The sequence below is a fragment of the Trichophyton rubrum genome, assembly GCF_000151425.1.
Source record: "Trichophyton rubrum CBS 118892 genomic scaffold supercont2.4, whole genome shotgun sequence".
NCBI lineage: Eukaryota > Fungi > Ascomycota > Eurotiomycetes > Onygenales > Arthrodermataceae > Trichophyton > Trichophyton rubrum.
Window position 1 is genome coordinate 1,300,893 of NW_003456425.1, and position 15,968 is coordinate 1,316,860.

The 15,968-nt window shown below is 48.3% G+C and overlaps 4 protein-coding genes across 4 annotated transcripts; all 4 read right to left on the reverse strand.

The window, feature by feature from the left end:
• Nucleotides 1-1,787: 1,787 nt before the first annotated feature.
• Nucleotides 1,788-5,039, reverse strand: TERG_04355 (uncharacterized protein; the record flags this gene model as incomplete). The annotated part of the gene is made up of 1 exon (XM_003235250.2): nucleotides 1,788-5,039. The coding sequence occupies one exon, from the start codon at nucleotides 5,037-5,039 to the stop codon at nucleotides 1,788-1,790; it is 3,252 nt and encodes a 1,083-aa protein (XP_003235298.2).
• Nucleotides 5,040-6,634: 1,595 nt separating this feature from the next.
• TERG_04356 (uncharacterized protein) lies at nucleotides 6,635-8,550 on the reverse strand (the record flags this gene model as incomplete). The annotated part of the gene is made up of 4 exons (XM_003235251.1): nucleotides 6,635-7,952; nucleotides 8,048-8,208; nucleotides 8,277-8,341; nucleotides 8,400-8,550. 4 exons carry the CDS (start codon nucleotides 8,548-8,550, stop codon nucleotides 6,635-6,637), a joined length of 1,695 nt encoding a protein of 564 aa, XP_003235299.1.
• A 4,220-nt stretch (nucleotides 8,551-12,770) lies between these two features.
• On the reverse strand, nucleotides 12,771-13,580 carry TERG_04358 (uncharacterized protein; the record flags this gene model as incomplete). The annotated part of the gene is made up of 1 exon (XM_003235253.2): nucleotides 12,771-13,580. The coding sequence occupies one exon, from the start codon at nucleotides 13,578-13,580 to the stop codon at nucleotides 12,771-12,773; it is 810 nt and encodes a 269-aa protein (XP_003235301.2).
• Nucleotides 13,581-14,379: 799 nt separating this feature from the next.
• On the reverse strand, nucleotides 14,380-15,166 carry TERG_04359 (uncharacterized protein; the record flags this gene model as incomplete). The annotated part of the gene is made up of 4 exons (XM_003235254.1): nucleotides 14,380-14,535; nucleotides 14,591-14,752; nucleotides 14,829-15,038; nucleotides 15,104-15,166. The coding sequence occupies 4 exons, from the start codon at nucleotides 15,164-15,166 to the stop codon at nucleotides 14,380-14,382; spliced, it is 591 nt and encodes a 196-aa protein (XP_003235302.1).
• Between the last annotated feature and the right edge of the window lie 802 nt (nucleotides 15,167-15,968).

Sequence of the window (15,968 nt, forward strand, 5' to 3'; positions counted from 1 at the left end):
GGGTATTCTGCGACTCGAGCTGCTGACAGCGCCTGGCCTCCTCCATTACTGGGTGGGAAGGCCTGGATCATTGTCATGTTGCCGCAAAGACGAAGAGGTGAACGAAGCAGCTATCTCATGTCCTAGCCGCGCTCGATGACCGCCTGTTCAACTGCTCGTCGTCGCTCTGCCGTTTGCGGATTGCACGTGAAGACGACAGGTAGATTTGTCTTGGCGACGGGAGATCTAGTTATATTAACACTGGACTCGGGACGGCGATGGCTTGACGGTGTATTATTGCTCTGGTTTCCCACGACAACGGGCGAGTAGATGTAGAAGACGATGGGAGACGGAGGAGATGTCACACTCGTTCTAGATTGCTGGGGGAGTTTTAAGGGTTGGGAACCTGCGTGTGATAAAAGAGAAGAAAAAAGAAGCTCAGCCTCGAGGCGGGTATCCACAACCTAGCCAGTAGTTTAGTTACGTTGAGTGAGCTAAAACTAGCCCATCATCATCATCGCCCAAGTACTTAGTTATACCACAGATGCCAATCAACACGTCCACGGCCAGCAATTCAGCAAGCGGGACGGACCCCAGAGGCCAGCAGCGCCCGAGAGAGAGCCTTCACTGGCTGGACAGACAGCGGATCTCGCGCTTTCGTCGCCTTGAAACGACGCAAAAAACAGCCAAAAAAAGGGAAAAAGAGAAATATGCGCGAAGCTCGTGACATGTGACTGTTTGGGGGCTGCAGCATGTGATTTTGGATTAGTCATAGCTGCCTGTGATACTATTGGCTGGAAGGAGAAGCGCCCTATTTCCTTATCTGGAAGGTACAAAGTCACGGCTTGCCAAGACTTTTGATTTGATGTTTATCTAATCAGATAACGATAAGGCGATAAGCCAGCGGCCGAAGGGGAAGCGCCGGCGGATGGCGACGGCGACGGCGGCGATAAGGGAGGGTGGAACGACGCCAGGCATCTCGCCATGTTTTGCTTGCTTTGATCATGTCATGGGCGTCTGCCAAAGGCGTCCTCTGCCGAAGCCAGATGCCAGAACTGATCCGTCACATATCCTCGTATTAAGACGAGACCAGCTCATGCAGAGCACGTGGTTTGTCATTTACGTAAAACCGAACGGGGAGAAGACGGTTTGCTGGGCTGGGACAGAGCAGGGGGAAGCAGGCCGATGTACAAGTACATATACAAACAGATGGACAATGCTAACCCATGTCTAGAGATGGAGTATGTCAGAACAGTGCATCGGATTCTAGAAAAACTTAATCTAACATATGATGCAGTGGTCCGTAGGGTATCTATTTTGATCAGAACCGAACATGCCGTCTCGTCAAACAGCAAGCATGGATAAACCCAGCAACACCTTTGCCTCAGATAACCATCTGGTATGAATAATCGTACATGGTACAACTCAAGGAACTCTGTAACCTTGAGGAAACAAGGTAAACAGTCGAAAACCAACAAACCAAAAAAAAAAAAAAAATTCAAGGTTTGGCTCATCACGGCCAACCTGTTGCGTTTGGAGCGGGGACTGGTGGGGTTTCACATGAAGAGCCAAAACAGTACTCAAAGTACTTGGTACTCCAACACCGCTATCCGGGTCTTATCAAAAATCAACATAATCACCAGAGACTCGCTTGCTAAAGTGTATGTTGCGTTCGCAGTTCGCTCGTAGAAAAGAAAATGCATAACGGTGTCTCGCTCTAAAAGCCAAGATAAAGAAGGAAGGGGGGGGGGGGGGGGGGGGGGAAGAGAAAAATGCAAAACATAAAATCGGGTATCCAAAATCCAAGATCATACAACGGAATACCAGTCATCATCGCTATCATTATCGAGGATTTCTTGTTCCTCGAGAGATCTCAGGAGTAACAGCTCTTCCTCCGTCTCTGCCTTACGGCGTTCTATCTCGATTTTCTTCATCATTGACTTGTTCATTGTCAATCGATGATAGATAGGCGCTTTGACACTGTACCAGTTGCCGTTCGCTCTAGCTTTCATGTGGCAAAGGACCTTGAATGCGGCGTGCCATGTAAACCAGGAATCCGGCGAGCACTGGTACGCACATGAAGCCAGCAGGTTCTTCCATTCATAATCGGATTCCTTCCAGACAATAGCAACAGGATGGTCGATATCAGGGGGCTTGATGGCCATCAAGGACTCAGCGGCAAAGGTAACTTTAGCTGCATGGGACAGCTTATCAGTTACTCTGCGATAGCTCTCAGAGGCCGCCTCAACCTGTTCTCGGAGCTTTTTGATAGCTTCCAATAATTTGGAACACCCAGAGTTCCTTTCTTGAATTGCGCGGTCCCAAATTCTCTTCCAGGTTGCTATGAGATCTTCATCAACCCTGGGAATATTAATCGAAGGGCAGTCATCGTTTAGGCGAGAGTAGATCCTCTCTTTAACCATTTCAACAACTTCGAACCTCAAGCAGTCAAGGATATTGTCCGACTTCCACGTAATAAGATCTCCGTCCTGCTCAGGTGTCTTGTCGGTTTTATAAGCTGGATTTCGCAGGGTTAGTGGGCCCAAGCTTTCACGGTATTTTTGCCTGTTTTCCGCCGGATACTCGTACCCGGACTTTCGTATATCTGCAAGGTGGCTAAGCAAGCCTGAGAAATGTATTGCAAGAGGGGAACCAATGCCGCCCCGATGGTAGCAATACCTCTCATGCTCGTTGGTGCACAAGCCAAGAGGGTTTTGCGACATATTGAAAATGAATGAGTATTCCATGAAACGGTCGAATGGCATGTCCCCGACTCGTCGAGACACCTTCACAAGGCCGTATTCCTCAGGTTCCGGGATATCTGGCATCGGATAGTTAACGAAGGGTTTAACAATTTCCTGGTCCCAGCAAACCCAAACTTCATCACCATCATAATCACCGCCGGAAAGTAGGGAAGCAAGAGGAACCTCGCCTTTGGTGGGGAAGATAGCCACGTTCTTCAGGTATCTTAGTGCAGGATGAAATACAGCTCGGCACTTCTGTATATCACTAGGCAAATGAGCAGGAGCTCGAGCAACCAGCACATCGATACCATCCAGGTCTGTGGTACCGTCTTCCCAGCTATCTCCAAGATCAAGATGAACCTGGCCTTCTTCAAGCACACCATAGGGATCAGGTATACAATATACGTAGGTCGACTGCGGGGTTTTTATTTTGAGGGCTTCAAGCTTTTGGACAAAGCCACCCAGGGAATACTCTTTAAATAGTCTTCGTACGAATGCAAGGGTCGAGGGTGAAAACCCGGCATCAAGGAGCATGTTGAGTCGTCCGGTGAGGCTATGGGAGAAAGTACTCTCATTCAAAGCCGGGATTTGAGAGGATGCATCTCCTCCATTTTGCCTGACCCAGGCTCGACAGGCTGCAGAATCTCCGTTTTGGACAAGTAAGAATTCGCTGTAAAATTTATCTGCTTCCTCCAGGATGAGAGAGAGTATGTACTCCTTGTTGGTACCTCTGTCTTGCAGTACCATCAAAAACTGGGTGTTCAAATGCACTGGTTGGGGAGGCTGGGAGTATGACGAGACATCAAAGGTCAACTGGTGCTTATCAATCATCAAACTAGTATCACAAGGGGGAGGCTGCACTTTCAGTTGGGACGCATTTATGACCAGCCAATATCCTCTCTCAGTTTCAAAATGCCGAAGTCCCTTCACATGGATGTCCCGATTATCTTTGGCAACAACCCATATTCCCTTAGCTCCGGCAATTCTACCTTGGAAACAGGTTGGAACCTTGGATAGACATAGGGAATCCGCAATTGCTCTTCCTAACGAGCGGGACATCATGGCACATCCGTCACTCATTTTTTCTTGCCTCGGATCATCATCGTAAATGAATTCCTCCGGCCGAAGAGTAATGGTCGCCGTGGTCCTCGAGAGTCCTAGGCGGATTCTAGTGAAGAGTTTGGAGTATTCCTGATGGGTGTTCCTGTCATAGTGAATGTGCCAGTCAACCAGCTGCTCAACCGTCATAGGGGTGTGGTTCTCCGAAGTCTCATCCATTGGCGAAATCCTCGGAAGGGTACCAAGGAAATCCTCGCCATCAACCGCAAATAGGAACGCTTTACGTCCAGAGCCACTGAAGGAAGTCGTCTTCGACTTAGATTTAAGGTCCTCCAGATAGAATGCACGCCATCTACGGCCAAGAAGGTAGTGATACTCATTCGAAAGCCATTTTCCTAGGGCTTTCCCAAAGATTTCTGCATCACGTCCACATTTAGTTGGATGCTTCGAAGGAAGTAGAATCTCCAGAAACCTGTCAGCACCGTATCTTCGAGCAAATCTGTGGCTCTTTTCAAGCTTCAGCGGGTTCAGAACTAGGACCAATCTCTCACCCTTCCACTCAAGCTGGCCACTGAAAACTACCATAGTCTGTTTTTCGGCATCCATGTAGGTTTCGGTTGCTACTCTCCACACAGTCAATTTTGACCTTTCAAACTTGTTCTTGTATGGCCCACGATACAAATTATGGCAAAGATCATCATAAGATTGGTCTTCGGTAAGCACATCTTCCGAGAGTATGGTCTCAGGCGTGATATCGCACGCCCGTGCCAAGCGTTCGACTTCATAACGAAGCCTGAGAGGAACATCTTTAAACCATGCAAGCCGTTTGGAGAAAGGGCCGTTTGTCACCAGATCCGAAAGCATCGGAATGAGCTTTCCTTCATCTAATGGCGTGAGAGTAGGAGAGATACGCATCACCGGGTAGATTGGCGACCTAAACGTGGTACTTGCAAAGGAGGTCAAGGGCGTGGTAACACGAGAATTTGGCACAGTGGATACAGTCGTTGAGGAAAAGCTTCGACCTGGGCTGGAAGAATCGTTTAAGGAAAGGCTTTTCGAATTCGACAGTCCAGGGTGCATGGTGCGGCTAGGACTTTTCTTCACAATCATCCCATCGTTTATTTTGGACTGCAACGTATCAATTCGAGGAGATGTCATAACCGGCGCAGATACTTTCGGGGATGCGCTGGTACCAATTCCATAATCTCCAAGTTTTAGCTGCTTGCGCTTCTTAGGGGGAGTCTGGATTCTCACCATCAATATCAGTCAAAGCTTCCACAGCAAAATCAAAATCAGATCCGTCAAACTTATCAAATTCGGAGAGTGCATAGGTATCAGAACCGTAGCCACCGTCGCAAGCATCGGATGACGAACATGTGTCAAAATCAAAAACGGGGGATGAAGGCGCAGTGGAAAATACCTCAGGATTGTTTTTATTCTTCCGTTTAACTGACATATTGCCGTTTGTTTCTGCTGTGCATTTATCAGGGGTATCGGTGGTTGAATTGGCCGTGGAACTGGTGTCTCGCCCGGGAGAGGTGCTTTCAGCTAAGTTGTGCCTCGCTATCCAATACGCGTCATATAGTACTTTAGACCAATATTCATAAACCCCGGCTTTTTCTTTCTCAGAACGCAGCCTCAAAGGCTGGTCAAGCCCACGCCGTAGTGCAGTAGATGAGAGCGGGTCAGCAAAATAACTTTGAAAGGATCTCCCAGATATCTGGCGGTTAGGGAATTGTCGTCTATCCCATTTGAATAACTCCACCAGGGGCTCGTGGAGATGATCGTTCCAGTACAGGTAGATGATGTAGCTGACGCATTTCTGTTCGGCGGGACAGCTTTCGGAGGGGCCTTGTGATTGTACCCTTGGTAGATCGAGGTCAAAGCCAATGTTTATATCTTCGATTATCCGCTCAAGATCTTTGCCGGATTTTTTTCGTTGTTTGCTCATTGTGGTATCTAAGCGCGCCGTCAGACCAGGTAATGCACATGTAACTAACGAGCTAAGTTGAACATTAGCATCGTCAGGAGAAAGAAGATTATACATCAAATGTCAAGAGGATGCAGATAGGATACAATATATACTTGCCAATGTCCAGCTGAGTTGGAAATTATAATAACCCCGCCATGCAAGTACTCAGCCGTTGTGATGAGGACGTTGATATCCAAATCACTGCTGCGCAAGACGAAGAGAAGCTTGAAAACAAACGCTCAACGCGACGAACAACTTAAGACAACGAGTAGCGCAAATGTTAAAGAAGCGATAGAAGTAACATTGGCGCTTTTGACCGGTCCGCAAGGCTGTCAGCAGCGTGAACCGTGTCAAGTGTGCGGTGGTGAGGTTGAGAATCCCCTGTCGCAGTTTTGTTTTGTGGTGGTTGATAAAAGGCTTGGAACGGAGCGGCTGCAGGGGAGAGGGGGCGAGCATCGCCAGCACGAAGCAACGAAATAACCAAATAGTTAGCGAATCATCGACCAGCCATCTTTCTTCATTTCCTGCGCATTCATGTCCGCATGCATATACGCCAATCACAGCGGTGGGAAAATGCGGGATCGAGCCTTGTTTTTTTCCTTTCTGTTGACGAGAAATCAGATGGATGTAGTGAGTTGACTAGTATTAAATTAGTTAACCCTGTCGGCTGTGCATAAACGAGTTGGGCTTGGGGAAGCGAAGCGACGGGACCAGATGCTGCCTGAATAACTAGTTACAAAGTAAATAGACAAGCTTGAGAGAGATATGGTCTTCATTATCTTATATACTCCATACAAATTCACTCAATAAACAGAAGAAAGTCATGAACTGTATTTTATTCATGAGAAAAAACATTAACGCTAGGTCGTAAACATGGTGTCTAGAATAGCCAGGATACGAATGTCCTGTAGAACCAGCCGGAATCACCCTGCTTCTCTCTCCTGACAGCTTCCTGGGCCAGGAACTCAGCCTCCTCACGATCGATCTCATCCTTTCCACTCCAGAGATCGGCCTCTGCAGCCTTGACGCCAGAAGTCTTGGTGTAGAACTTGTATCCGAAGAGAAGGATAAGATAGATGGGGATACCGAGATAAGAGGTGATGAAGTTTTTATAGTCGAGGTTACCATAAGTTTTAGGGCTGTGGACAAAGACGTTGAAACTCTTGGTGAGGCCAATGAGGATACAGAAGGCGAGAGCACCATAAGAGCCAGGAACGCCCAATGGTGCCTTGAAGGCAAGGGATGTCTCTGGAACGTTCTGGGCGTTGCGAGCGCGCACAAAGTAGATGTGCATTACCAGGATGGAGATCCAGGAGAGAAGACCGAACATGGTAACCATGTTCACAAAGTAGCCGAACACAACCTTGGAATCGTCCGAGACGTTCAGGTATGCGAGCAAGGCAAACATGGTGGAAAGTGCAAGGGCGTAGATAGGGACACCGCTGCGGTTGGTTCTGGCAAGTATAGCGGGAGCTTTGCCTTCACGAGCCAGACCATAGATGGTTCGGGTTGCAATGTAGAGATCGGAGTTGGCGGCAGAGAAGACGAAAATAAGGATACAAGCGTTGAAGATGGATGGAAGAACCTTGATTCCGGCGATCTGGATAGCCACGACGAATGGAGATGCACTGGCGCTGTTGGAAGACTTGTTTGCAAAGAGGAGGTCTGGGTGGTTGTATGGCACGACCATTCCGAGGAAGAGAATGCTAAGACAGTAGAAGAAGAGAATTCGGTAGAAGGTAAGCTTGATAGCACGGGGAATCGTCTTTCGAGGGTTCTGAGCTTCACCGACAGTTACACCAACCAGCTCAGTTCCGAGATAAGCGAAGGTAGCTTGAACCATAGTTGACCAGAAAGCAAGGAATCGGCCGGATGAGCCGTGGGTAAGGTATGTGTTAAACGCTCCTGGATCCTTCCAGTATCTGAACCCTTTCCTGTCATGATCGGGACCGCCTCCGAGGGCAAGAATGAGAGTCAGGAGCATAATTCCAAGGATAATGATGACCTTGAACGAGGAGAGCCAGAACTCGAACTCGCCGAAGAATTTGATGCCGAAGTAGTTGATCGCGACAATAACGATCAGGAAAACGGTGATCCATACTCCTGGATTCACTTTATCTCGCTTAACCCAGTACTGTATGACCAGTGCAGCAGCAGTTAACTGATTCGGTGTGATGATAATATACTTGCAGTAATAGCTATTATCACAACATGTTAGCAAAGATAATCTATGTTGAGGAGCAAAAAAACGAAGGAAAATAAAAAACAAAAGCGCATTCACGGAGTAACTAACCTGTAACCCAGGGCAAAACCAAGAGCAGGGTCGCAAAATCTAACGGCATATCCGGTAAATCCACTGGCAAGGGGTAGCCATGCGGCCATCTCACCAAGCGCGCTCATAACAATCCAGACGACGAAACCGACAATGAGATAAGAAATAAAAACGGACCCAGGCTGAAGGTTATCATATTATTAGCGCTTTGCAGTGGAAACTCATGGCTGAACACGGAAATTCAACTTACACCAGCTTTTGCCAAAGCAGCACCAGTACCAATAATCAAACCAGTTCCAATTGCACCACCAATAGCTATTAGCAACAGTTAGCAATATCGTCCAAGCTGGAAGCTGGATCTATCACGGCTTACCAATCATAGTAATGTGCCGGGATTTCAGTCCACGGTGCAAGCTGGTGTTTGGATCGCTCTCATACTGTATCTCGCCGGTCTGATCTGAAAACTCCTCCTTCGTCTGCATCGTCTCACTGAGAGGGCCATCTTTCTGTTCCCAGGTCGCCATCGTGGGCGGTTGGCAAAAGCCAGAGACGTCTGGGCTGGACTGAGGTTATTGAGGCAGCTAGTTAGACACGCCGGACAAGGACTCTCTAGAGACTCTATAGATACGATGCCGCGTGGGAGAGTTTCAACACCGTCAGTCTTGAGGCAGGAGAGGGCAAGGTCGGAGGGAGAATGCAGCAGTCTGCGCCTTGGTGGGCGCAAAGGGTAGTATTTATATCAGCCCCAAGAAAACCACAACCATAAGTAGCCTGCTGTGCAAAAACGCGAGGAAAAAGTAAAAAAGTAAAATTTTGCAAAAAAGTGGGCAAAGCCCTTATTGACTCCCGTTTAACCATTCTGGGGTTGCAGAGAGGGAGAGATTCCGACTTAACGCCATCTCCATTTTTGGGTCGAGGACTTCGTCAAGCGTCCCGAAAAAGCGTGTTCACCCCGTATATGGTTTGGGCGTATGTGTGGTATTAGTACCCTTGGATCCTATTGGTGCGGTGCCGGGAAGAAGCCGGTGGTGACCTGCGTATTAGACATGGCGAGTTACTCTGTGATGAGACTCCCGCGAACCGCCCAACCTATCGAACGGGGTTTCTCTGATGCAAGCGTTCGGGACAGCCATATAATTTATCGCTATTATGCACCAAGAGTATGAAATTTCATGGAGATTGCAGGCTAACGTTAGTTAAGATCCCTGTCGTCCGGGGTTGTAATTTCAGCGGCATGGGGTCCCTGTCTGGAGTCTGACAGGGACAGCCACTTGGACACTGGAACAAATGCATCCAAGCCGAGATTCGGGAAGTCCTCTCTCTCTCTCGTTCTCTTTCCATGTACGGAGTACTCCGTTGGGGGATATATAACTAATGGTTATCCCATCACGCGGTGTATCATTGGTGTTATCCGTCTCTGGTCAGTGCATTGGCGGCGCCGAACTGAAGGCTTGGTTGCGCCCCCAGGCCAAAATTAACAATGGAGGCGGAGGGGCGACTCCAACTCAGGACCAAAGGGTTGCAAAGCTTGAAGACGGGCGACCGCGCCTTGCTTAGGTTTCACGGACGGAAGAGAAAAAGGAAAGCTTCCAGAAATTGTTCGATTCACTAAACAAGCGCAGAGGACACGCTGTGGGACATGGTGAATACGAGCCCGACGTTCGTTGTTTCGTTGACGTTGGTCGTTCAAGGCAGAAGAAGAAAAAGTGGCTTTTTGAGGCGGGTCATGTGACAGGAGTGTCGACCCCCTTAAGGATCTACACAAGCAACGTCAAATCGACATCATCATCGTCACCACCACCAGCATCGAGAGAAAGGCGGGGAGAGAGAGAGAGAGAGAGAGAGCGAAGGGCGAAGGATATGCCGGAAGACAAGCATTACCGGAACCCCCCCGTGGCCGCTGTCAAGCTCTTTTCCCGTGGAATGAGACAAGAGCCTATTGAGTACGGCCAACTTCCTCCTGTCGGAGAGCATTACCGAAGGCCATTAATCCCAACCTCTCTCCACCCGATGCTGCTTGCAAGTGGTTTTATCTGCTATCCAGGTCCCTGTTGATGTGCAAAGTAAATCGAATCTTACGTTTGGCTAACATAAAATCATCCCTTCTTAGAGCCCTGTATGGAGAAACTGCAACCATACTGACGTCTGGTTGCGAATACTATGGAGAAGGATTTATTTTTTCCCAAATAATTCTCCGCATGGATGCAGTATCCGAGCCAGTCGGCTAGTGCTGCAAGGTCGCGGTATGCCATATCTTACTTAGGAGAGAATGGACTTTTTAGTTGCAGGATTACAGGCTCTGTTATCATTTCGAATCTCCACCGACAAAATAGCCCTTCTAACCCTTGTGAAAGAGGACCGCCTTTTCGCCCTGAACTGTGATGAGTCCGACTGAACGCCGCGAGTTACCGCCATGGAGCCAGGATAGACGATGCTTCTTGACTTGTTATCGTCGGCCCTTGGGAAGTCTCTCCGAAAAGTGCTGTGTCTCCGTCTCCTGACAAGGCCTCCGTATGCATCCCTACCACCCCAAATGTCGCCTAGATGCTTGGTTGCTTGGGTGCCAGGGGGAAACACACCTTCTTGTGCTTGGCAATCTCATCGTTTATCAGCGATTGATAGACCATCTTGGTATCAAAGCTGAGAGCGAAGAGTCCGGTGAACGCAATTTCGAAGGAGCCATGCTAGTCCAGTGCGTGATGCCCGAAGTGCTGTGACATCATGGATCCTTTTCGTGTCAATATAAGGGCGCGAGCTTCCTCCAGTCACAGTAGTCTAGAAACTCCATCCTATATTCTTACACCAGCTATTCCGTACATGACATCGAATGGGTCCATGCTGGGTGGCGGCGACCAGCATCTTTGCATCACTAAGCATGCACACTTTACCACGCTACACTGTTTGCTTGACAGAATAACAAATTATTATTATTATTACAACTTGCTCTGCCGTGTGGTGCGAGACACTGCATACATATTATTGCCACGGCCCACTGAAAACAGGCTTGTTGAGACTGTGGGGTTCAGCCTCGGCCAGCGAGCGAAAGAGGGTTGCGTTGCCTTCGTGTTGGCTGTCAGAAAGATATATTTATATCAGCACCAAGGTCGCCCAATCTTATATACGGGAGCACAGATATAGAGTACCAAAGCCTCGCAGAGCTGGTCGCATGCGAAAGCTCCCTTCCCCGCAAGTCAGATAGGCTGCTGCCTCAGCTTTTGCGAGTTGAGATCCCTTCGTATCTCTGTCCGCCTCCTCCACGCTTCGCCCCGTGCCAAGCTCATCTCGCTCGCTGACCACCATAGAAGCAATCGCCAAGAGCCGAGCGAGTTACGCTCTGGCGGCCAAAGAAAATGCGCTCCCTCGCCCAGAAGAACCTCCGCATCTCCAGAAAAATGAACGATAATGCTGGCAAGCTTTGGCGGCCACTTTTGCATAGTGGCCGACAGGGTTATACTCTTGGCCACCCAGGTCCCTTCTGGGGAATTCGAGAGGGGTTGCGCGATTTTGACGGGTTCGAGCCCAGAGTACTGAGTCCTCCCATGGCCTATCAGGCAGGGATAGGCAGAAGAGCCGTCACTTTCACAATAATATGCTAACAATAGCACCCATGATAGATGTTAGGTTTCTCCGCGTTTACTGTTCCTCAGTGCTGGAAACACCGTTGACGGGATCATCACAGCCATCACGTGTGAAGCTCGCCTCGTGAAAGGCGACCCCGACGAGATTGCAACCTTGACATCCTCTACGCCACCGTTAGCCCCCTTCCATAACTAGCTCCGTTAGCTTAAGGGAAGCTCTTCTGGTGCTACCAATTTAGACTAGTTACAGATAACTTACCCCAGAAGCTTCTAGCGAGAGTTTTATCTTTCCATCTGGAAGAACACCTTATTCCGCCGAGTACGCAATTTACGCATTGATCGACCGGTCTATAACGTAGGGCGTGATGCTTAGCATCTACTTCTCCGGTGGTTCCGTTGTTTACTCCTAGCAATTTTTGTTGGCATCGAAGGCTCCAGATCGAATGTGGAGGAAATCTTCCCCGGAGCTAGATATATATGCCCGATAAATGCCCGACTCGTGGGATTGGGAACATACGCCGGATCTTACTTCCTCCGTTACTATTACATCCCAGCGCCCAGAGAAATAGAGAGTTGACTTGCTAACTAGTCAATGCAGAGTAGTTAGCCAGGCTCGTTTAACTAGCGTCTACGGCCTATTTATACTTGGCTCACATGGCAGGATTCCTCATCTGTGATGCCTGATGGAATGAACTTTTTAAGACTTTGTTTCTTGACATCTTGGCCATCCAGTGTAGTTGGGGTGAAAGGTATTGGTGAAAGGAGATATAATTGGATATATTGGTTTGAATCACGTAAACTAGTCCATCGTAAGCAGGTGGCGGTATCATCCATCTATCATCGATATTAATTCCCGATACAATGCTACTATTAACCCTGAAGCACGAAAGAAAAGAGAAAGACAAAGGAGAATCTTCAAAAGAAATTGGAGAGAAACCAATTACTGCATTTACGGTGTTCCTGGATAAATAGAAACGGGTATCTTTGCGCAGCTCTCACAGCATAGAGAAGGATAGCCAATGAAGTAACAGCGATAAATAGGCGTAGGAAGAGAGTAACAGTGGAAGCTGCTGGAAGTCGAAGGGTGGCGTATATATAATAATATGTCTACCCGGATATAATATTTACGGCGTGGCGTGATTCGGATTCTCCGGATATATCTTTTTTCAGCCATGTCCATTCTGTTGTCCATTCGGTACGCTAGCCGGGGTATCAGAATATGAAAGTGGGAACCCGTCAGCACTGCCTCCTGATGAGCCTTTGGCAAACCCCTCACGAGCCAGCATAGTGTTCATAACCGCGCAGTTGTACGCGGCTTCGCCCGGTGGTATCACAACAAGAATGTACGTATTGTCTGTGAATAAGCCGAGGAACACGTTGAACTGAGGGGTCTTTGTGTGCATGACCAGGAAACTTGCTGACGCAGGGGTTGTATGCGTATTCCTAGCAGCACAATGTTTGAACGCCTTCATGATGTTCGATAGCCGCTCGTGGCGGTCGTAGATGGGGTTTAGCTTGCCCACCTCAGACGTGACAGAGGTGATAGTCAGAAACGTCGATCTTTCAAAGAGCACCACCTCTTCGGCGTCGATTTTAGCTGCAAAGGCATGCAAAAACCTTTCTATCACGGAGAGGTTTGGGATAAGTTTATGTACAATCCCAGCCCACGCTTTGTACAGCGACTGGTCCCAGATACTGCTGCCAAAGGTATCAATTGAAAATGAGCCGGATCGGGCGCGAATCAACGCTGATCGTTCCTCACATATCCGCCTTCGGTGTTCGGCCTGGATTAAATCGAGCTTATGTATGAGACAGAAGACGTAGGCGTTCGGGCTAAATTCTTGGAGGGCACCGATGATTGCGCTGTAGGTGTCAAGGTCTCGCTCGACTTCACGGGATTCGATATCAAAAACATATACCAGCACCGCGACATCGGAAAATATATTTTCGCGCTGGGATGCGAGATACGTTTCCATAAATGCGTCTTGTCTAGGAGGTCAGGCGTATGTCAGCAGCTAACCACGATCTTCTGGGGATGCCGCAACGTAGCCTACCCTCCGCAATCCCACAGATTCAACGTTAGGTTACCGATGAACTTGACATGGCTATGTTCGACGTCAATTGTGGCTCCCAGTCGCCGCACATCCTTTGCGACATAATTGCTAAATATTATCGATCGCATGGAGGACTTCCCCGAGCCGCTTTTGCCCATGAGCAGGACCTTCCGCTTCTTCTTTTTCATGTCCATTGCTGTAGCGAGTATCGAAACTTCGACAAGTCAGTCAGGTCAAGCGATAGATGCTGTATAATAACGAACGAGCTAGGTACTGATGGGACTACTCGTCAGTGGGAAAAGAACTGAGGATTGAGGATCTGGGGACCGAAGGATGGCATTTTGTGTGAGGAAACTCGCAAACTGACGTAGTGACGCATGGAAGGTTTGGCATTGCCTGGTTGGGATTAGCGCGTCAGCCACTCCTGCTAACACAACAAGCCGAATTGCCTACAAAATACTCCGTAGATACACAACACCTATTTAACGGGTTATCCTTTATTATTCCCTTCCTATTTATTGTAATACATGAGTCCCCAGTTTACCATAGGTATGCTTGCACTAAACCTCCTCTATCGTTGATCGGATTAAGCGAATAATTAACTAACATACTTCCTGAAGAGACTATCCAGTATCTGTCATATGCTCAAAATGGATTTAGGGGATGACGAAAGATGAAAGTCTACCGGAAAACCTTTCGCATCGCCTTGAAGGCCGGGTTTCTAACAATGACCAGCTTTGATAACAACGTTCCAGTTGTCGCTATCAAACTCCTGGCCTCTAAGCGAAGATACCTCGGGATTAGTAACGCACACATTCACAATATCTTGAGCATATTCTGCGATCTGCTTGCAAGGAACATAGACCGTACGCATGTTCTGTCACGCACAACTTCAGTAAGTATTGGTAGTAAGCCGACATTATACAACTTACATCGTTACAAAGGAAGATGCCCGCCTTCCAGGAGCAGCTCACACGGGTACATGTCCGTGGTACGCCTATACATTTTCCTTGGAGCCCGTTAAGATATCTTATGCCGTCTCGGATTGGTCTGAGATTGGCACCTCCGCCTTGTGGGTGACAGTTAAGCGACACCTGGATTTTATCCCTCGTTAACCATCTGCAGCTAAATTTGCCAAACATTTGGACGCTATGGGTCACTATAAATCACCTTAGAACGGGTCTGGAGCTTATGTTTAGGGTCATCCTTTGGAATGTCCACTGGCTTTAGTATTGACCCGGTGAGATCTTTGACTTGGGAGTAGATCTCTTGGACAGTGCCTTCAAGGGTCACGTTCTTCCCGTTTACCTCAACAGGGCCAATATATGTCAGCGGCCCAGTTGGGTAAGGAAGAGTGTCGGCGAGCGGGCTTGCATAGACCTGTTGTCATGTTAGGTGTACTTTAGCTCTTGACTAGTTAGCCGGTTGCGGAACTAATAAAATACCTTGGTGGTGCCGATGCCGAAAGACACAGCGGTAGCAAAAATCGAAGCAGTAGTAAACTTCATTATACTTGTCAACGACAGGTGATGCCAATACACGCCCAAGAAACAACTGGTAAACTTCAAGGTGCAATTGATTGGTCCGCGAGCAAAAGAGAAAGAGAAGTTGAGGAGGGTGGGTTGAATGAGTAGCTTTTATAGCTTTTTCATCGCGGCCCACAAGTGACTGGACGCAGAACACAGTCGTTCCACAGCCACTCTTGGTCACTCGGACGTCGCGACACCGTCGGCATTCACGACTCAGCTGCTTCTCATTGCTGTACCTGAATTTCTGTTTCTTGAGCCGCTAATGTGGGGCGTCCAGGCGCCAAGCGCCGGAAGAGGATTAGTTCCCGAACGCGGCGCCGCGCCGTGCGCCAAGCTGAGTTTGTAAGCGCGACCTTCTTTGTCGCTCGCTCGCGATGGCAACATTAAGGGTAACAACTTCGCACCATTCGCGGATTCAAGAGGCAGAAACGTAGATTATACATCTCATATTCCCTATTTGCATTATATATCCCCTAATAGGGGGTAGATCGGGGTGGCAGAAATGGCCGAAACTATACAAACCTATGTACGAAGTACTTACATCAATATGTTGATTCACTTTCATGGCATGGTTGAAGGAAAGAAATCCCATGGCGAGTAGACTCCGCCATGCTCTTGCCTAGCGTCCGTATCATATTCAATCACATAGCTTTGAGGATACAGGTACAGCCATTCATAGAATGTATGGGTCCAATATCCCTCGAACTCCGCAAGTGACATATTCCCTGCAATGTAGGAAGCGTATTGGGCAATAAAGTGGGTTCATGATATACTTTCTGCC